The 23,031-nt window shown below is 39.8% G+C and overlaps 1 protein-coding gene across 6 annotated transcripts in view; it reads left to right on the top strand.

The window, feature by feature from the left end:
• Positions 1-23,031, top strand: part of gig (TSC complex subunit tuberin) — a 59,712-nt gene that overhangs the window by 28,656 nt on the left and 8,025 nt on the right. For 4 of the 6 annotated variants that reach the window (XM_076184396.1, XM_076184393.1, XM_076184394.1 and 1 more), the window contains exons 20-28: positions 4,495-4,614; positions 7,607-7,719; positions 8,442-8,596; positions 11,540-11,631; positions 19,618-19,711; positions 21,301-21,372; positions 21,492-21,584; positions 21,766-21,956; positions 22,120-22,336. In XM_076184396.1, the coding sequence (XP_076040511.1) occupies positions 4,495-4,614; positions 7,607-7,719; positions 8,442-8,596; positions 11,540-11,631; positions 19,618-19,711; positions 21,301-21,372; positions 21,492-21,584; positions 21,766-21,956; positions 22,120-22,336 (1,147 nt within the window). The remainder of the gene's footprint in view (positions 1-4,494; positions 4,615-7,606; positions 7,720-8,441; positions 8,597-11,539; positions 11,632-19,617; positions 19,712-21,300; positions 21,373-21,491; positions 21,585-21,765; positions 21,957-22,119; positions 22,337-23,031) is intronic. The other 2 variants (XM_076184397.1, XM_076184399.1) reach the window with 2 other exon arrangements.

Here is a 23,031-nt window from a genome sequence, read left to right as displayed (position 1 = left end):
CTTACAAGGGGGGTAGCCAAAAAGAAAAAGGCATAAATTCATTCCCACCCATTCCATCCCTGAATACACTCCACACCCCTCCACCCTCCCTCTCATCTTAGCACCTCCTGAATGACGGGTCATCCCTGCACCTTGTCCACTGCCCTGGGTCAGAAGCAGTGTCGCAAGACACAGCACATCCACAGCAAGGCTGTTTCATTAAATCGGCGACCCCCCCTCTCCATCCCCCCATTGCATAAAATGAGAGAACGGGGAGAAATCCCTTCGGGCTGCGTCAAATTTTGCTCACATATACTACCTCACCCACCCATTCCACCTCATGCAATCACAACATCATCCATATACAACCATTCTCCATTCACCCCTGTCTTCTGTCCTCTCCCGTCCTTCCTCAAAGTCACATACTGAGCAAAATTTGTACAACCAAAAGACACCAAGTACTGGGACATGCATGCCCAGGGTAGTTGAATATGTGGGTAGCTGGTAAATTATCAGGTATACAATGCAATTGATTCATCATTATTCCTAATCATTTTCAAAATTGAGGTTGAATAGTGTGATAACTGATAATGAACATCATAATTGCAAAACTGTTGTCACTCTTAATGGACATTTTCCCAATATATCAGCCCCAGTATGTACCATAAACATTGACAAGTTAAGCACCATATGAGGACAGAGCCTTTATTCGTACGACGTTCCGCTTATTACAGCTTGAAAAAGCTGTAATAAGCGAAATGTCGTACAAGTAAAGGCTCCGTCCTCATATGGTGTTTAACTCATCAGTCTTGTTGGCAACTGCTACTTTCATGAAGACCATAAACATTGGGATTTCCCATTGGATTCCATCAGGATTACCTATATTAATTTTCAGATGTGGGTTCAATATCACAATTGTATATTCCTGGTCATGTGTTATGTAATTAAATGTTCCAGAATCCAGCCACACTTATGGGTTCAGTTCAGGAATCTTTAGGGCATATTAGTTTATGGATATTGGCAGAGTCTCCAGGTGCACTGCACTTTTGGGAGCTCCTCTGTTGCCCATGTGACTTTGTGTCATCATAAGAAGGCATGGCCCACTGAAACAGTACATACATACACATACATATACCAAGGCTTTTTCCCCCTTACAAGGTAGGTAGCCAAAAGGGAAAATGCATAAAATCATTCCCACCCATTCCATCCCTGAATACACTGCACACCACCTCCACCCTCCCTCTTATCTTAGCACCTCCTGGATGACGGGTCATCCCTGCACCTTGTCCACTGCCCTGGGTCAGAAGCAGTACCTGCACATATTTAACCTGATAACAGATACCAAGTACCCATTGTTCACTCACTGCACAAAACACATCTTGAATTGCTCTACACTCGCACAAAACAATACCTTAAAATCTCTTCACTCAGTGACTGAGGTAACTCGGTGGATATAACCAGATTTCTTGGAGCCATAAGTCCCTAGCAAGAAAGCTCTTGGGCATTGATTTGATTGATGTCAAGTAAACATTCTATGTGAAAGAGAACGAGTATAACAGCAGTAAAGTTATATTTGATAAAGTGCGTATTGTGATACATCATTGTACATCAGACCGTCTAATGTGCATGCAAATATTTGACTTGTATTGAAGAGCTTAAGGGTGTTGTCAGTGCCCAGGACCTTGTAACTGAGTGAAAGTTAAACATTTTCTAATCATGCCATTGCTTTTCTGTAACTGAGTGAAAGTTAAACATTTTCTAATCATGCCTTTGCTTTTCTGACCATGATAATTACAGGCTTGCTTGATCAAGGTTTTAGTCACTATTATTCATAAATCTTTCTTCTTATTAATCTTTTTTTCCAGTTTGTACATTGCTGCTATCCTTTTCTGGCTGTCTTATCTGTGCATCACACTGTATTTACTGATATTACATTGAATTCCTTTGACAACTCCAGCTCCATATAATTTGTCTTGACCCAACTACAAAGCTTCTATTTATTTCTCATAAGTTATTTCTATTTGCAGAATATTATTATCCATAAATGTGTTTATGTACTCAACTGTTTCTTCCATTAGGTTGTTTATGTATACAGTGAGACCTCTCATTAACCCCTTTGTTACCGACCCGTCAACCTTACGTAAACAAACGTTTCAAACCGTCCCATGAATTGCTGGAACCTTATGTTTGTAAACACAGACACTTGCCACCACGTGGGTAGAAATAACCCAGAAACCGAGGCCTTGAGAGCCCTCAATACACACAGCTTATAACTGTGACATGTGCATGTCACGGGGAGCACGCTCGGTTCCTGGCGGGTGCACTCAGCCGTGACACGCAGGTGTCACAAAACACACATCCGGTACTCAAGGGGTTAACGGATGTTAATTAGCTGTGTTTTCGGTGTTTTTGGTGCTGTTGTTTAGTGCGTGCAATCACTATGCCACCCATAAACCACGCCAAAACATCGAAAAGACAGCGAAAACACCGCAAATGCAGCTAATTAATGTCCGTTAATCTCGCTGTGTGGAGAACATGACTAATGTCAGTATCAGTTTCTATGATTGTTCTTCGTGAATTACTGTTCTCTTTTTTCTCTCTCAAAAAATATCCAAACCATTCAAATAAATGACTTCCTATTCCATTCTTTAGATTGAGTTTCTACTTTAGCTTATTAAGTGGCACATGTAGTTGTGTGTAGTGTCAAGTCAGTTATATTCATACTTAACCTATCCGTATTTGGTATTGTGTACATAAGATTTACACAGTATGTTAGGGACTTTAGTGACATTCCCAGACAATGGGTAGTGGATGGGATTGGAATGGAAATAGCTTTGGCTGGCCACCCTCCTTATAAGGAGGAAAAGGCCCTTGGTATATAATGAGATAGATATTGACATTTATGTGGACCAGAGTAATGGAGTGTTCTTTTAAACTAATCCCTACTCAAAAAAACATTTTACAATTTCTACTGACCCTTTGTTCTGGTGCTCTCCTTAAATCTATGACTCCACCTCTTTGGTGGCATATTGTCCACATGTATAGAAATCCTAGTTAATGCCAGTGGAATACCAAAATCACCATATCCTTTTACAACTCTTGTTTTCCTAAGTTGATCAGTTTTGGTTTTCTGTTTATCAGTAAGTACAGTCACTCACTATTTGATAAGTATTCTAAATATTTTCTCTTGAATTCTTGAGCAGAGCATTAAGCTACTAATACTTCAAACATCAATGCATATCTGGATGATATCATTGGATAAATTCTTGATTTTCTCTTGGTCTGTTTCTTCCTGCCACTTAACCAATTCTCTCATGCATGATGGTTTTATCATCCTTTTCTTTCACCTAACTAAAACCCTCAACATCTCTTAATGAGTGTGTGTGAGTGTGCTTTTATTTAGATTTTCAACATTAAACTTTATTCCTTTTGTGAGGATAGCCTTGTGGCCTTATTATGTTTAGGTTGGAGGCACAGCTCTTTTGAAAAAAGGGAAGCTGGAACCAGTTTCTTTATTATATTAGTAGTCTTTTCCACCAGTACCCCAGTAACTATGCATAGCAAACCTGCCACCAATTAGTCATCAGATAATCTTTAGGAAATGTTGGGTAAAAGTTAGGCAGTATTTTTGAAACCTTTGAACACCCCCACCCCTTCCTTAGTCAGTCTGGAACTTGCATATAACACAAGCATTTGAGCATTTTACCTAATGTGCTTGAATTTTTGTACATGTATATAGACATGATTTTTGTATAGGCAAGTATTTATGGAGTCAGGAACCAGTGATGTGTACCTGCTGGTAGTAGTATTGCAAAGTGGATGTGAGAATAATCTCCCTACTGCCTATCTTTAAAACTTGTTGACACCCTCGCTTCCACCTGGAAGTGCAACCCTGAGGTGCTTGCACTCTGTCTCTGGACCAAACCTAAGATCTCTCTCAGATCTTCAACTATATTTCCTTCACCATTTCATATAAGGAGAGACAACATCCAGTGACTGCTCTCCTCGTACTATTACTACTGTAAGTCATTAATATAGAAACTGACCTACACTAATGCAACACAGAAAATATTTTGATTTTTTTTTACTGAGAAAGATCTATGGGAGAGCCTGAGGACCATTGCTAGCCACTGTGGGTCTGCGGTTTTCTAGCAAGTGAAGCTTGAGGCAACAATTATGATTACATGCAGTCATATTTTTTCTGTATATAGCTTTTTTTTAGTTTCTGAACCCACTTGACCCTTTTGCTGCATGGGGCTTCTCCCTCACCTGATTAAAATCACCTGATGATAATCACAATAAAGATACAAATAAATATATAAAAACAGTAAAAGGGTTAATGTGATTTTTTTCCTTTTTTTTTTCCTTTTTTTAATGGTGGTGCCCATTATTTTTATTTTGCTCTTTGTTTACATGCTATGCTTGCCCTTTTTTGAAAGAGGAATTCCCCAACAAGAATTGCCTGGCATACCACTTGGGTTTGTGCTGAACTTTTTCCGTTGTTGCTGGTTCCAGGCCATATTGTGTGGTAGAGCGAGGGTTACCCGCTCTGTGTCGTTTTCACACAAGAGACTGGAGGAGGTGAAGCTTTCTTCAACTCGGAGCTACGACCTAGAGGAGACGACCAAGTGCTTTGTATGATTTGGGAGTGATCCTGGTGATGGGCACAGGAATAACATCCAACAGTTATATATCTATATATATATATATATACAGACAGTATAGAACTATAAGACCAAAATTCAATTTAGATATAAATATATAATCTTTTTTATTTTATTTTTTACTGGAAACTTTCTTTTTAAGATCAAACTTATTGGCTGTTGCTTGGTTGTATGCAATGTTAACTCTTGGATGTTCAATTTATATATATAAAGTCTCTTCCAGACATGTAGCATGAGCTGGTGTGCTTCAAAACCTGTGTTTCTATGGTGAAGGATGCACTAGTGTGGATGCTTATGTTGTACAATGTAACGGTTATGGTTTATATACATATGTAAATACATACACACACCTGATTAATATTTTTCTTTTAAAGGAGAGTTAAAGTGGTGGGGGGAGGGAACAGTGAATAGATATGCAACAGGATTAGCCATTTCTCTTTAACTAATCTGTATGTAACACATTTTCCTTTCCAGCTTACTAAAAAAGAAAAATCCCCAGCTCTGTTAAAAGTAAAATTTGGGTCCAGAGATTGTATAATGAAATATGGATTTAATTTATTTGCTTTGTAATTTGCAAAACAAGTCTATTTGTTTCCCGTGTATGTTATTCCTGTCTCCTTGTCAGCCCCTGCGCATCATTCTGTCACCACTCCAACCTTCTCTCAGGCTGCTGTCACCCCTCCCCCCCTCCAATAAGTCCCCTCTCAGCCCCCTACCAGCCCCCTACCAGCCCTCTATCATGAAAGTCCCATGTAAGTTCTTCAGCCTCTTCTGAGCCTTCCCCTCTGACCCCCATCTGTCTCCTCCCCTCTCCTTCTGTCTCCTCCCCTCTCCTTCTGTCTCCTCCCTTTACTTCCCCATCTCCTCCCCTCCTCTCACCTCACTTCTTCCTCTCCCCTCCTCCCCCTCTCCCCTCCTCCCTTCCCCTCCTCCCACCCCCTTCCCTTATCCTTCCCCCTCCCTTCCTTCCCTTCTCCTCCTCCCCTTCTCCTCCTTCCCCCTCCTCCTCCTCCTTCCCCCTCCTCCTCCTCCTTCCCCCTCCTCCTCCTTCCCCCTCCTCCTCTTTCCCCTCCTCCTCCTTCCCCCTCCTCCTCCTTCCCCCTCCTCCTTCCCCCTCCTCCTCCTTCCCCCTCCTCCTCCTTCCCCCTCCTCCTCCTTCCCCCTCCTCCTCCTTCCCCCTCTTCCACCCTTCCCTTTTCCCCTTTCCCTCCTCTCCTTCCCCTCATCCCCTTTCCCCTTCTCCCACTACCCTCCTCCCTATTCTCCCTTCCTACTGTACTCCCCTCCCATCTCCTTTTCTTTGCTTCCTCCCTACCCCTGCCTCCCATCTCCTCCCCTCTCTTCCCCCATCCTCTCCCTTCCCCTCCCCTTCCCCTACCCCTACCCTTACCCTTACCCTTACCCTTACCCTCCCTTCCCCTCCCCTCCCCTCCCCTCCCTTTTCCCTACCCTCCCCTTTCCCTACCCTCCCCTTTCCCTACCCTCCCCTTTCCCTACCCTCCCCTTCACCCCCCTCTACACCCCCTCCTTCTCTCCTCCCCTTACTCTTCCCTCTCATCCTGCCTCCTGTCCCCTTACTTTTCCCTCTCCTCCCCCTCCCATCCTCTTCCCCTCCCCTTGCTTCCTCATCCCCTCTTGTTCCCATCCATCATTTTGTGGTTTGACCCTGTGTCCTTACTTAATTTTTTTTTTAATTCATTCCTTCAACTTCACTGTTGTATGCTCACATCATTGCATCTCCTTTGACCAAAACAAAATATTTTATTTTGTAATCACCATGTGTTATCCCAGGTCCTTTAATAACTTCAAAATGTATATTAGAATTGCAAGTCTCACATATTTTTGGCTTCCATTGAAGGTCATTTTTTACTCATTACTTACCTTGTGGCTTTTAAATCGGTTATTCTACCTTTTAATTTTTCTTCTTTGCTGTCCATCCCTTGTTCTCATCAAACCCCTTTGTCCTCATTAACCCCTTTGCTATGGTGATGCTCACAAGTTTTATTTTGGTTAATATCTGGTCATTTTATTTAGCATAAGGGGCTAACAGTAATGAGGAAGATAGATCCTATTGCTATAGTGATGGCTCTCACAGGTTTTGATCTGACCAATACCAGACAATTTTGTTCAATAGACAGGGCATCATCATAATGAAGGGGGTAATGTGTATATATTAATGAACAGTTCTTTTAATATATCAATTTGATTTCACCTCAAAGGTTTTTACTGTTATTGTAATTGGTATGCTTGAGGGCCGTTTCTTTATATAGCACTATGCTTCTTTTCTTTCATCTCTCATAAATGTACACACTATGTACAGGATGCTTTCCCTTTGTAAATATATATATATTCCCACTTTTATTAACTGCATCATATAGAAGTATTGCACTTGTAAATATCGAGATGACGAAAGCTCCTTGTAACCAAAATGAGACATAACATTGAATGTTGAGATGCTGCCAATGATACAAAGTATCTAATACTACATATTGTAAAAAATCATCACCACATCTTTTTGTGGAACTACACTAGCCTGTATGAGTAGAAGAGTCTATGCACTTTAGTGAAGGTTGTCTTAATAGATTGGCATTGCTACCGTACACTGTATAGTACTGCATGAATTGGATTGACACAAATAATATTACCATTTGTGCCATTGCCATTTGCACTGCTACCAGTCAGTCCCAACCAATTCCATGTTCTCTTAACCTATCTATTATATGTCTTTGGAGACTTTTATTACATTGTAGGGTGTTATGGTTGATAGGTTTAGTGGCATACCTCTGATATTGTAGAAATCTTTTTATTTGAAACACATACTGTACCATTTGTTGTTTACACCTTAGACTTTATTGCAGTGCTGTAGATATTGAACTAAAAATGACCTTGTTTATTTTATTTTTTCATGTGCGAATGAATAATTTGTCCATATATTACTTTTTTTTTTTTTCATTTATCAACAGTCAAGATCTAAAGGAGATGTAGAAATGATGCAGTTCCACAATGATCTTCGAGAGACTTGTGTTGACCTGATGGCTCGTTATACATTTGCAAATAGTACACCATTGCCAAAGAGGTAAATGATTAAGATGGTTAAGTATTTCCTATTTGTGATGTATACATACATACATACATACATTTACCAAAGGCTTTTTCCCCTTATAAGGGAGGTAGCCAAAAAGAAAAAGGCATAAATACCACTCCCACCCATTCCATCCCTAATACACTCCACTCCCCTCCACCCTAAAAGAAAGTATACATATATACATTGGAAATTAAGAATATAGACAAAGTTGGAATTGTACATGAATTTGAAGCTAAGTTTGATAAATTGGAGAGTAGAAGACAGAACTCCACAGGCATTGCTCCTTGCTTGTATACTACAGTTAGGCTAAATACCTATCCATATATTTTAATTGGATTGAGAGACAAAACCCCTCAAGGATTTCTCCATTCCAATACCAAAATCAGGTATATACATTTAGGTAATTATATGCATACATATATGTATCATAAAGGGAGGATCAAGAAAATACAAAGAACAGTAACCAAAATGATTCCCGGTATTGCAGACCTTCACACTTGATCTACCACTTTTGTAAAAACTTATGAATGTCCTCAACAGACTTCCTCCTATCCCACAGATCCATAATACAGTCCACAATGCCTCATTGTCAACCCTGTCATATACCTTTTCCAAGTCCATGAAAGTAAGTCGTCATCATTCTGTGTCAAATATATCTTGTATATTTTACTGCAAAAACTTGATATATGCACCTTCGTGTATTCCTGTAACAGGTCTGCAGTTGCGGAAATTCTTGTGTCTGGTGGTCATCAACAAACCTGGCTTGTGGGCAACAAACTGATTACTATCACAACCTCAGGCTGCACACAGAGACCACTAAGACAAGGCCTTTGTGATAAATGTTTGCATCTATGCAATAAGGATAAAGGTAGGATTTAATGTAATTAGAGAAATGAGAGGTCTCTGCTTATGTAGCATAGGAATGCTTAGTTTTCAGACCAACTGCTAAATAATACTTTATGTATTTGCATGGACCTGGGCTGTATTTTTCTGGAAAGGCATTATAGAATAGTATGAGGTTCCAAAGATTGTACATAAGCAACAACTAGTCAGGTCCTGTTTCCTACTGATGACAATCCTTCATACCTCAACTTTGTCAATGTCTCCAGTGATTAACACTTCTAGGTAACCAGTAATTATAAATCAACCCCATGTACTGTGTGTGAGACCTTCACTGGCATAAGGTAGTAAAGATTTTAACTGGTTTTAAATTAACTAGATTTTTCATTTGCACTAGCATATTTATCTGTACAAGTTTACAGAGGGTAAGTATCATGTGCTAATACTATGCATAGCAGGTATACAGTATCATTACAAAGGATTACAAAGGCGGAGCATGCCAACAGGAGACCTTTTGGCCCATATCTAGGTCGGATGCGAAAAAAATCATAATAATATTAAATTGATAAATAAAAACTATAATAATGTAAATAACAAATAAAATACATAAACAAATGCATAGTTAAAAGTCACTGGTATTTATGATTTTAGATTAACCAGGTAAGTGCCATAGAATGAGCTTGAAGAAATAAAAGTTTTGTTTCTCAGATTCTAGGTCATGGGTCTTTAAGTTATTGCAAGGACATTTGGAATAAGATAAAAACTATTCTCAAAGTATAATGCAGTATATTCAGTGGCAATGATATACATATGGTTATCATTAATTAATCAAGAATTGTCCTAGAATAACTTAATGATATATGGACAAAAGTAAGGTATGTATTAAATACTATATGCAACTTGTATATAATAACAATGTAATCAGCAAAATTTTGTTTGTATATAATAACAATATAATTAGCAAAATTTTGTTTGCATGGGAGTGTTGAAATAACTTATAAGTAATATGACCTCTATCTTCCTGATAAGGAGAGAAATCAAGTGCACCAGCACTTGACCTTTTCAATCTTTGCTATGGTTATTTGTCAGCCTTCAGCAAACTCTAACCATTTAATATCTCCTGGAATTTGCATTTTGTATTAAGGGAAACTTATGTATCCTCCCCTAACTTGAGCATTATGTTATGTATCTTTCTAATAAGACCCTTGCTTATAAAAGAAGCTCCCCACTCAGCGTCTTGTCATTCTTCCCCTTCATCCACGAGGACCTAGAATGAGAGGGAAACAAATGAGTGGAGGATGGGCATGGGAATGTGCTTTGGGTGGCTACCTCTCTTATGAGGGAGGAGACCCTTGGTAAATTGACATAGATAAAATGTGAATAGTCACGAATGAGAGGTATCGTAAATGGGCAAAGAAGATGTGGCCTGAAGGGTGGACCACTTCGAGAACTATGGGACAGTGGAGAACCTCAATACAGCCAGTGACAACCATCCAAGCCATTCAGGATGTCCCAAGAAACGTACAGCTGATCTGGTCGAGAGGGTGAGAGAGTCGGTTCAGCAGTCTGAAACGCTCTGTACACAAGCGGTCAGTCCCTTAGTATATCCCGTGAAACTTGTAGGAGAGTGCTAGTTATGGATGTAAAGGCCTACCTATACAGAATACAGATGAAGCAGACCCTTACAGCTTCAGACAAGGAGCAGAGAAAGGCTATGACAGTAAAAATACTGGAGAAGATCCAGGATACCTTAACTTTCCTTAATCTCCTTTGAACCTCAGATGAAGCTCACTTCCATCTTGAAGATAAGGTAAACTCGAAGACAGATGTCTTCTGGGGGACCCTCAGACCCAATGAGTTAGCCAACAAGCTCCTACACTCCCCTAAGTGCATGTTATGGACTGCAATCTCAGCCAGAGGCACCATCAGACCATTCTTCATCGAGGAATCTGGCACAACAGTGACAGTCACTGAGGAGTGGTATGTTGAGGTCCTCAAAACCTTCAAGTGTGAGCTGCAGACCCTGCATCCATTGCTTATGGGGAAGTTCTGGTTCCAGCAAGATGGAGCAAGCTCTCACACCTCAAACCAGTCCTGAGATAAAGAGATCTTTGGTGGCTCTGTGATGAGTCTCAAGACTGATTGTGACTGGGCACCTCACAGTCCAGACCTTAGCCCCCAGATATCTTTCTCTAGGGCTACCTTAAAAAGACAGAGTGTACACAGGGAGACCCAGGACCATCACAGAACTCAAGTAAGCCATCAGGGAGGAGATCAGAACCATTCCTCGTTCTGTTTGAAAGGACATCGTGGACAACTTTGTGCTGTGCCTCAAGAAGTGCACAGAGCTAAATGGAGGTCATCTCAAACACATGCTCTAGAATAAAGAAGAAAAGTCCAAAGGCTCTCATGTTTTGATATGATGTTTGAAACACAATAAACTAGCTATCACCAAAGTTTCATTCAATTTTTGCTGAAAATTAAAAAGTGAGGCCTATCAGAGTTTTTTTTTTTTTTTGTCACCCTGTAATAAGTTTGTCAATCTTAAAGTATTCATTCATTTTCTATGTTGGTCATTCGTACCATTAATTTTCTAGCAACACAGTTTAGTGATATTAATCTGTGATTGGATCTTTCCAGCTTACTGTGGTAAAAGTGGGTTAAGGTTTATTTCATTCCAGTTTGAAGGGAGTTGTAATGCATACATCAAAGTCATGTGTATCTGTAGTGTCACATAGTTCTTGACTCGTACACTCAACACTAACTTTGATACTCAGTCTATCCCAATACTTTTCCACCAGTATTAATTTTCATAATATGGTTATATACTCCTATGCTAATCTGCATGTTGTGTAACCAGTAAAACTTTGGTTTGTAAATAATTTAAGCATTTTTGTAAGGAACACCAGTTAACTTAGCAACACTCTTTCAACTAAGAATTTTTTTTCTTTTTCTTTTTTTGTTCCATTAGTTGCTTCACAACCTGAACGATCAGCAGGTGACAGCAGTTCCATGTACAGGAGGAGGCATAAGTCTGAACTACACCGAACCATTTCACATGAGGTGTGTTGCAGGAAGTTCTTAATGTATAAACAAAGTAGTTAGTCCTTGAACACACTTTTACTTTTGTACATACATATACCATTTCACATGAGGTGTGTTGCAGGAAGTTCTTAACCCCTTCAATACGGGCCAAAATCTTGCGGGCAGCATTAGCTGCCAGACGTGCAATGTTGCATCATAATACTCGCATTATAAGAAATAAAGTTACCGCTGTATTGCTCGTTCTTTCACCTGTGAATTTTGATAACCATAGAAAATATGATGAAGCCAGTTTACAGAGTATGGGGGTAATGCAGGTACAACTACAATATATATAATCAAGATGCAGACATCGGCATCCTTGCATACCCACTTGCTCCTCATGACGCCTATGTAGGCGGCATCGTATCGAAGGGGTTAATGTGTAAACAAAGTAGTTATTCCTTGAACACACTTTTACTTTTGTAATGTTTTGAATAAGCAGAATGTGTCTTATTGAATATTGGGTAGATTAGAAAAATGATACTATACTGTTGACTAAATTGCTCCACCTCTGGCTGCTGAGCCCTGCTGTGGAAGGCCTGTGCCTTGCTGCATTGCTTTTGACCTAAGCTGTGTAGTATTGTACAGGGCTACACTTCATCCTTGAGGTGTTCAGATGGAGGAAGTGGATAGATTTAGATACTTGGGTGGGAATGTGGCAGGAAAGGGAGGAGTGGAGATGGAGGTAGAATGTAGATTGAGAGAAGCAAGTAATGCCTTGGGGGATAAAAAAAATGTAATGAGAAATAGACATTTGGAGATGGATGCTAAGAGGAGATTGTATGAAGGAGTGATTGTGCCGACAGCACTGTATGGGGCAGAAACATGGAATATAAGAGAGGAGGAGTTTGAATGTGTTTGAGATGAGGTGCCTGGGAATTATGAGAGTGGTTACTAGGTGGGATAGAGTGAGAAACAAGGAGGTGAGGGGGAGAACGGGGGTGGAAAGGGAGTTAGGAGATAGTGTTGATGAAAGAGTGTTGGGATGGTTTGAACACATGGAAAGAATGCAGAAAGATTAGTAAAAGAAGTGTGGAAGGCAGAGGTAGAAGGAATGAACATGAGGGAGTGACCAAGGATGAGATGGATGGATGGGGTAGAAGAAGCATTGGGAAAGAGGGGAATGTCTGTTGAGGAAGGATAGGGGAAGTCAGGGGTGAATGGAGAATGATTGTGTACGGATGATGCTGTGATGCATGAAAGGGAGTGGGTGGGGGATGGGGGGTGAGGGAGTATGTGTGAAAAATAAATTGCTGCAGCCCAAAGAGATTTCTCCCTGTCTTTTCCATTCCTGCGTGAGGGGATGGAGAGGGGGGTCACCAATTTAATGAAGTGGCATTGTTGTGGATGTGCTGTGTCTTGTGACATGCTTCTGACCCAGGGCAGTGGGCAAGATGCAAGGGAGGGAGGGGCGTGCATGGGAGTGGAGTATGTGTTGATGGAATGGGTGGGAGTGGATTTTATGCTTGTTTTTTGGCTACTTCCCTTGTAAAGGGAAAAAAGGCCTTTGGTATATGTATGTAAATGCTTTAATGATTCAAGCATGAAGTATTCAGAAGTTTTGAAGATTTTATTTGTATAACATTGCTATTATTGTAGTGGCATGGTTAGTCACTTGTGTTGTGAAAAAATGCAGCAATAGTTCTAGTATTAAGGAATTTTGCTTCATTTTTATGTTAGCTTATTTTGTTTTATTTATTTCTCACTTAAGGGTATAGTGTTTCAGAGACCTGAGGTAAGGGAGTATTATTGTATGTTTTAAGTTCCTTATGATCTAGATAGGCTTGATTTCATGTATCATAGAATCATGTATTAATTTCATGTACCATAGAATCAAGTATTGATTTGAGTACCGTATTTTTCAATGTATACCATACCATTTGTTACTAAATATCAAACTTAAAAATTAGCCCAGCATATACAGTGATGAAATGATTTATTAGGGGGGAAGTGCGGTCTAAATACTGTACTCTAGCAACAGACCTTAAGTGAAAATTTATTAAAATAATGAACCCAAATTAGTAATGTTTGCACATGTGGAAATTTATGGAATGGTTTTTAAAGTATATTCAAACTTATAAAACTTGAATCACAATGGCAAAAGCCGACAAGACTGTGAGAGTAAACACCTTGTGAGATCGAAACCTTTATTGGTACTACGTTTCGTTTGTTACAGCTTTTTCAAGTACTTGAAAAAAGCTGTAACAAGCGAAACGTAGTACCAATAAAGGTTTCGATCTCACAAGGTGTTTACTCTTATAAAACTTACCAATATTCCTCATTTTTAATGATTGATGATACATTTACTCACACTTCTTTTTAAATTGGTGTGGGACTTTAGTCAACAATGTATGATAGGTAACGTGATTCAAAGACACATCAGATTCACCTTCACGAGTTTGTTTATAGTTGCTGCACCACTAACCAGCTGGCAGCATTCTTCTTCTTGTGACCTGTTCTCCTTTGAATTGGTTCTTAGGTGACTCCCTTGTCACACATGCAAATATACTCAGTATTTAATATTGACATCAAGGTAGAAATGAAAATGTGATGAAACCAAAAAAGTCAAGAAAATGGTGTTCTGTAAATTCTTCAAATAATTTTAACTAAAGAACAGTATTATGATGAGAAAGCATAGGTCGTGGGCAAGGGGGGGGGATTTGTGACAGAAATGGTTATCTAATTTGTTAACATCACACCAAAATCTACAAAAAAAAAAAAAATTCTCTTCATGAATCATGAGGGAGGGAACTTTCTGAAAATTCACCATGATTCATAGGCATTTTTCTTTTCTCTTTTCTCTCTTTTCTCACTTTTCTCTTTTCTCTCTTCTCTTTTCCCTCTTCTCTTTTCTCCCCTTCTCCTTTTTTCTCTTCCTCATTCTCTCTCTTCTCTTTTCTCTCTTCTCTTTTCTCTCTTCTTTTCTCTCTCTCTCCTCTCTCTCTCCTCATTTCTCTCTCTCTCCTCATTTCTCTCTCCTCTTTTCTCTCCTCTCTATCTCTCTCCTCTCTATCTCTCTCCTCTCTATCTCTCTCCTCTCTATCTCTCTCCTCTCTATCTCTCTCCTTTCTCTCTCCTTTCTCTCTCCTTTCTCTCTCCTTTCTCTCTCCTTTCTCTCTCTCTCTCTCCCTCTCCCTCTCCCTCTCCCTCTCCCTCTCCCTCTCTCTCTCTCTCTCTCTCTCTCTCTCTCTCTCTCTCTCTCTCTCTCTCTCTCTCTCTCTCTCTCTCTCTCTCTCTCTCTCTCTCTCTCTCTCTCTCTCTCTCTCTTCTCCCTCTCTCTTCTCCCTCTCTCTTCTCCCTCTCTTCTCCCTGTGTCTCTTCTCTCTCTCTCTCTCTCTCTCTCTCTCTCTCTCTCTCTCTCTCTCTCTCTCTCTCTCTCTCTCTCTCTCTCTCTCTCTCTCTCTCTCTCTCTCTCTCTCTCTCTCTCTCTCTCTCTCTCTCTCTCTCAAATGAACCCGTCACTTTTAAGGCATGCATTAATAGCTGGAACATGATATATGTTGGAAAAATCAGTATATGTGCAATGGTAGATATTTCATCCCTTATTTTTGTCTTGGGATATTTCTCTTAAGACCATGAATTTGAATAGTTTACTTGGCATTTGATTATCAATTATTGTAGTTTAGGAAATTGCCCGAAAAACCCATCATACCACAGAGGTCATAGTTCTTAGTATACTAATGAATATTGTCATTGTTCTTAATTGAATATAAGTGAAAGACGTAATTTGATTACACCAGTAATGAAGTAGTTTAATCACTTCTGTAGAAGACTACCCCTTTTCTTTATTCAGAAAATTAAAGAAGTTTGGATTATGTAATTTAGTAACACTATATGAAGTAGTTTAATTACTGTAAGGACTGACCTACTTTTTATCCATTTAAAGATAGTGCAGTCCCTTTGAGGTTGAAGCATTTTCCCCCTATCAGTAAAGGATATTTAGAATTCATATTTTATTCAATTTGATCTCATGACCGTGCGACATAATAAAAGAATATTTGTGTCCCCTTATTGACCAGAACACTATGATCATATCTCCTTTTTCTCTTGTTTCTTTCACTGATATCAGGTGTAGTTGTTACATGGAACATAAGAGAGGAAATATGGAACATAAGAGAGGAAGAAAGAGAGAATTTCAATGTGTTTGAGATGGAGCATCTTAGAAGTGTGGTGGGGGTTCCTTGGCTGGATGGAGTGAGAGGTGAGGGGGTGAAGAGGGGAGCAGGGGATGGAAAGGGAGTGGGGAGATAGGGTAGATGGAGTATTGGGATGGTTTGGACACATGAAAAGAATGGATGAAGAAAGATTGGTAAAGGAGGTGTGGAAGGCAGAGGTGGGTGGAGTGAATATGAGGGGGTGACCGGGGTGGGGGGTGGGATGGATGGATGGATGGGGTGAAGGGGGCATTGGAAAAGGGGTGGGGTGTCTGTTGAGGAAGGAGGGGAGAGGACAGGAAGTGAGGGTGTGTGGAGAATAGTTGTGTATGGATGATGCTGTGATGCATGGAAGGGAGTGGGTGGGGGATGGGGGTTAGGGAGTGCTGTATTTGTGAGTAATATTTTGACACGGCCAGAAGTGATTTCTCCCCGCCTTCTCTTTTTCTGCATGAGGGGACAGAGAGGGAGGGTTGTTGATTTAATGAAGCAGCCATGCTGTGGATGTGCTGTGTCTTGCTGCATTGCTTCTGACCCAGGGCAGTGGGTCAGATGCAGGGATGACCCGTCATCCAGGAGGAGCCAAGAAATAAGGAGTGGTGAATGGGAGTGGAGTATGTGGGGATGAAATGGGTGGGAGTGGACTTTTTCTTTTTTCCTACCTCCCTTGTAAGTGGAAAAAAGCCCTTGGTATAAAGGTGTAGTTGTTCTAATTTCTTCATATGTTTTGTTTGTAAAGCTGGAAACCAATTCAGTTTCTGATCTTTGTGTTCTTTTTATCTTGGTTATATACAGTAGCCGCGAAAAGTTTGGGCGCAAAATTATAGGCGCCCCAACTTTCCCCTAAACTCAAAACATGCGAAAAATACAACTTTCCACCCAAACTTTTCGCTATTTTTCAATGCTAGCGTGTGTACCCGTATTTAGCCGAGACAATACACACTATTGGGCAACTCTGTTTAGGCGCACTTGATGTCACATGGAGTCAGTTTCTAAACATCTCTCACGGAGAGTAGTCTTTTTTTTGCGGTGGTCTCTGTTTTTGTGCCTTGATATCTCCGTAATGGGAAGTGGTAAAGAGCTGGAAAGAGACACAGTTGTTACAATCATAACCCTCTATAAGGAGGGTTATAAGTGTAAAGATATTGCTACTCGTGTGGGAATTGGAGTGCGTCAAGTGTAAAAGTGGACCAAGAAATTTAGAGACGAAGGAAGTGACATCATTCGTACTCCAAAGCATCGCTCTGGTCGGCCAAGGAAGATATCAAATCGTACTTCTACGGTTCTAACTGCCTCCTACTATTATTAGGAGGCAGTTAGAACCGTAGAAGTACGATTTGATATCTTCCTTGGCCGACCAGAGCGATGCTTTGGAGTAGGAATGATGTCACTTCCTTCGTCTCTAAATTTCTTGGTCCACTTTTGCACTTGACGCACTCCAATTCCCACACGAGTAGCAATATCTTTACACTTATAACCCTCCTTATAGAGGGTTATGATTGTAACAACTGTGTCTCTTTCCAGCTCTTTACCACTTCCCATTACGGAGATATCAAGGCACAAAAACAGAGACCACAGCAAAAAAAAGACTACTCTCCGTGAGAGATGTTTAGAAAGTGACTCCATGTGACATCGAGTGCGCCTAAACAGAGTTGCCAAATAGTGTGTATTGTCTCGGCTAAATACGGATACAAACGCTAGCATTGAAAAATAGCGAAAAGTTTGGGTGGAAAGTTGTATTTTTCGCATGTTTTGAGTTTAGGGGAAAGTTGGGGCGCCTATAATTTTGCGCCCAAACTTTTCGCGGCCACTGTAGTTACGTTTGTGAGGAATGTGGAAAAAAGTGGGAGGTGAGCCAGTTGTTGTTTGCTGACAACCCTGAGCTTGTGGCAGGGTCAGAGGGGGGATTAAGGAAGTTAGTGACGGAATTTGGGAAGGTATGCAATAGGAGAAAGTTGTAGGTAAATGTGGGTAAAAGCAGTGATGAGATGTACAGGTAGAGGATGGAGAGAACTTGGGGGATGACTGAGGATGAGGTGGAGGGATGGGGTGAAAGGAGCATTGAGTAAGAGGGGAATGTCTGTTGAGCAAGGAAGGGAGGAGGCAAGAAATAGGGATGAGTGGAGGATGGCTGTGTATAGATGATACTGTTATGCAAAGAAGGGAGGGGCAGGGGATAAGGGGTAGGGTGTGCTGCTTATGTATGGATGATGTCTTAGTATATAAATAGTAAGGAGATATTGAGAATTATTGTATATTAATATATATATATCACAATAAAGCAATGTTGTGGCACATTAGTAAAATAAACTTTTTATCCCACAGTCGGAAAAAGGAGACACTAATGTCGAACGTTCTGTATATTTCGATCACCAACTGTGACCCTCTTCTGCTGAAGAGGGTCACAGTTGGTGATCGAAATATACAGAACGTTCGACATTAGCGTCTCCTTTTTCCGACTGGGATAAAAAAGTTTATATATATATATATATATCTCTATATATATATATATATATATATATATATATATATATATATATATACACAGTATAAGCTCTTTTAACCGGCACGAGTGGGACCAAAGACGTGCCGGAAAGGGGAAATCCTGGTTACGAGAAGGAATATTTAAAAAATACATTTATTGCCTTTATTTATAGAGTACTTAAATAAAATTCATTCAATGGCTTCACTTTTGTTGTTTATTTATTTACCAGTATATTCATATTTATTTATCTTTATTTATTTTCATGAAATCACGTATGTCTCTTTGTTTAGAATGTTTGTCTCTCTGCATTAAAAATTCATTTTGAAGACAGTGAAGAGACATCACGTCGTGAGTCCCCATGTAGGTGCACTGCTCCGCAAACTTGATAAATGTTGCCAATCCTTTAGCGGCATCCTTCCACGTTACTCTTGGCTCTGGGTCATCTTCCTCTTCACTATCAGCCTCTGTTTCCTTACCATGCTTCTCCTCAATCACTGCCTGAATGATTTCGTCGTCAGTTAGTGTGGGGGTGATAGCTACGTCATTGTCGACCTCCATCCACTCCTGAAGAGCTTCATCAGTGACGCTAAGCTTAGCACTACCACGCATATCCTTCAACTCAGCCATCACTGCCTTCCTTTGCTGTCGGTATGTGTTTGTGTGTTGAGAGAGTTGCTAATAGACAGTCGCACGCTTAACATCGGGCGTCTTATTACAGCGGGCACTGGGACTGACGGAGCAGCGGGATTTGTGGGAGATGGCGGGAAAGATGCGCGCTACCTCTGGCGGCGGCGTGAGTGGGCGGGAATTTTAAATTTGATTTTTTCGAATTTTTACATTTTTATACAAAATTGTTATTTCCTCGTGAATAATTTGCCGGTTATAAGAAGGAGCCGGATACGAGAATAACGGATAAAAGAGCTTTTACTGTATATATATATATATTATATTATCATTATTTTTTTTTTAATGAGAATTCCTCATTCCTGTATTTTTCTCTAGTAAGGAGGCATTGGTTTTTTATATATAATTTTTTTTTTTAACATTTAACAATTTTTAGTTGATTTGGAAGTGAACATTTTTTTAACATTTAACATTTCTTAGTTGATTTGGAAGTGAACATTTGTCATTGTGTAGGTTTAATGATTTCTGTGTGGGTATTATTCCTGAGATTGAATAGTCACATAGCATGTTACTGATCTACTGACTTTGTATGGCTTTTCCTATGGAATACTAATTCAACAACTTATACATGCATGACGAGTTCAAAATTTTATTAATTCAGACTTGCAATACTAATCTGTTTTGATCTGTTGGAATTTCTAGGCAAAGTTCAAACCACAAAGTAAAGATGACCTGCATATGAGAACTCTGCGCAGAAAAAGTTCTGACTCAGAAATGACGCCATTTGTTGATCAAGGTAAGTTTTAATGCTTAATCTTTATTTAGTAGATTTGATAGATCTTAAGCAGCAGGACGACCCAGGAAGCCACAACCCTAAAAACAGTCAGTAAGTCAGTTGTTGCCTCAAGTTTTTTCAATTAGTTAAATTCTTAAATTGATTGTTGGTATGTTACTTGAAGAATTCGCCATTTCTGTCATCCTTTGTGAAGTGATGATTAAGATATACTCGCCTAGCTTTGGATGTTATTATGAAGAAGGGTCATCATCATGGTTATCCTCTCAATCTAAACCCTCATCTTCATGAGGGATTAGAGCAGGTTTGTTCAATGACAAAAATGACTGTACAAAGGGGTGATTGTGCCTGTGACACTGTATGATGCAGAGACTGAATTTTAGGGAAACAGAAAAGAGGAATGTAAATGCATTTGAGATGAAGTGTTTAAGAAGTATAATGGGGGTTATGAGGATGTCAGGCGTATTGGAAATCAAGACAGAATTGACCTGGAAAGAGACACTGTCCAGTTGCACAACTGCACTAAAGACAATCTTGGTTTGGAGAGTATTAATACAGTACAAACAGGATTCAAAATTGAGTGATATATAAACCAACCCAGAGTAGTTACTGGATGGATATCTTAGAGCCCCAAGCCATTTGGGAGAGAAAATAAAGGCAAATGTTTTAGATCCTTACTACATATTCAGTGTTTCACTTCTGTTGTCTTTTATAATATAGTTATGAATGATTAAGAGTCTAGAATGAAGGTAATATCAGAAGTTTGTATCCTTATTGTCAAGGTTAAGGGTAATATTAGTAATTTGTATTCCTAATGTCAGATGTGAGTGTTAGATGAATAAAGGGTAGATGCATGCTTTAGCTGGCTACTTCCTTTATAAAAGGGAAGATTCTTTTGGGTGGATTTATTTCATAGGTATTATTGATATCTTAGAATGGATTTCTCAGCATTATTGAGGATTTGCTATAGGCTGTTTATGTAGATTTAACTTGCCGGAAAGGGGGGGTCGCCGATTTAATGAGGCGGCCTTGCTGTGGATGTGCTGTGTCTTGCGACACTGCTTCTGACCCAGGGCAGTGGACAAGGTGCAGGGATGACCCATCATCCAGGAGGTGCTAAGATATGATGGAGGGTGGAGGGGTGTGGAGTGTATTCAGGGATGGAATGGATGGGAATGATTTTATGCCTTTTCCTTTTTGGCTACCTCCCTTGTAAGGGGGAAAAAGCCTTGGTATATGTATGTATGTAACTTGCTGAAGTATGTTAAGTATATTTTTCAATATTCATATTTGGGTTTCAGTTTGTATGTATACAAACACACTTGTTCTGGTATCAGACTGAAACCCAAATAAAAATTTGGGTTTCAAGATAAGAGGGAGGGAAGAGGGTGGAGGGGAGTGGAGTATGTTAGGGATGGAATGGGTGGGAGTGGTTTTTATGCCTTTGTTTTTTGGCTACCTCCCTTATAAGGGGGGGAAAAGCCTTTGGTATATGTATGTATGCATACACACATTGCCAAAGGGCCTTTTCCCCTTAAAGATGAGGTTATTTTGTACAAACTGAAATTACATTTCATCTATTTTGTCTTCAGGTGCTGGAATGCAGGCAAACGAGTATTCGGATAATGTAGAGGGTGAACAACCTCAGGATAAGCAGTTTGATGGTAAGTTCCTTTTGTCTTTAGATTTGATGCCATTACATTGGTATTTGAATTGGCAGTTCTGTCACTAGTAACTTTTGATACTTTTGTGATGGATTTTGTTAATGGTTGTGCCTCTACAGGTGCTGGTTTTCCAGAGGAGAAGCGGGAAGAGCCTCATTTGTGTGCCTGCTGGTGTCAAAGCTGGGCAGAAATATACGTCAGACAACCAACTGGTAAGATATTAATTACAGATTTTTGAGTGGTGCCACAGTGTTTTGTCAAACAGTTCTCTTGAGGTTATGGTAGAGCCTCCATGTTAAGCATTTTATTTCATCTTTCAGTTTTTAGATTGTATTTTAGGTAATCATGATACTGTTGGCCTTGTTTCCATAACTGTGGGTATTTCCTTACCAGGTAACACATCTTGGATGATGCGTGTACAAAACCATATAACAGGTCAAGTTAACCCAGACACACTGCCTCTCCATGATATCAGTGAGTTTTATGCTCCAGTGTCCCTTCCTTCCAGTATGGATTTTGGCATCTCCTCAAGCATAATGCACAAACGAATAGATTCTGAATCTATGGAAACTGAAAATTATGAGGTATAGTTTGATATGAAAATTAGCAGAATATTTTTTAATGTGACTTTTTTCATCTTTAATATATGTGTATGATATATATATATATATTCATATATAGTAAGAGTGGGTGTGACCCTGATAACATTGATCAAGAAATTGTGGAAAGGTTCTTATTTTATTATAGGAAATGTTTGCCAAACCCATGGAACCCAGACCACGTGCCTTTTCTGGGACCTCTTCAGATAATACTTCTAGTTCTAAGCGGGACTCCATTGGTTCTACAGTACCTTCAGGAGGTTCCTCAGACCCTCGCTTACACTTTATTGACATGGAAGAAGAGATCAGGGAAAAGAGCCCACTGAGTCCACTAAAGGATTCAGGGTCAGTTGAGGGTGTTCCAGGTGCGTATGTTTGCATGATTGTAATATACATTTAATGTATGACATACAGAAAAGGAGCTATGCTTATGGAGGACTGTCAGTTTTCTCAGACTTTCATTATTCACTTTAATGTCACAAACCCCCCCTCCATACCTCTGTATGGAGTACTTTTTTGAAGCAAGAAATTTAATGTAGTATGCCCTTACTAAGACTCACTTAGTAGGCTTCATTTTAAATTTACTAATGGTTTTAACTTGGGCTGTATCATCTTTAAGGCTATTCCAGACTTTGATGGAGCAATAAAGAAAATTGTTGAATAGGTTAAACAGCTTTGATGACAGTCTTGCCTCTGGTAGGTTGTGTGTAAGTGCTCTTCAGCCTGTGTTGCATAGGAGATTTATCAACCATTTCATGTCATTACGAAAGAGGGGTACCCAAGTTGAAGCACACACCCACATGAACTGATAAAACCCATTCATACCTCCCTCCCATCTTAGTGCCTCATGACTGTTAAATGCCTTATTTGTTTGTTGCCACCATTACCAAGTTGGAGCTTGGGAGCATGGTAGGTAGGGTGACAAGAGGGCAAGGGAAGGAAGAAGTGGCACAGTTGGTAAGTGATAAGATAGGTAAGTGGTTGGAATGGAGAAAAGTGTCATTGAGGATGATGTGGGTGAAGATGAGATTAAGATAGGGGGTATGGGCATTTGTGAATA

This window comes from Oratosquilla oratoria, chromosome 4, assembly GCF_046742065.1.
Source record: "Oratosquilla oratoria isolate Oo_2021 chromosome 4, ASM4674206v1, whole genome shotgun sequence".
In the NCBI taxonomy this organism is placed as follows: Eukaryota; Metazoa; Arthropoda; class Malacostraca; order Stomatopoda; family Squillidae; genus Oratosquilla; species Oratosquilla oratoria.
Note: the sequence above shows the minus strand (reverse complement) of the source record. Positions and strands in the feature narration are given on the sequence as shown.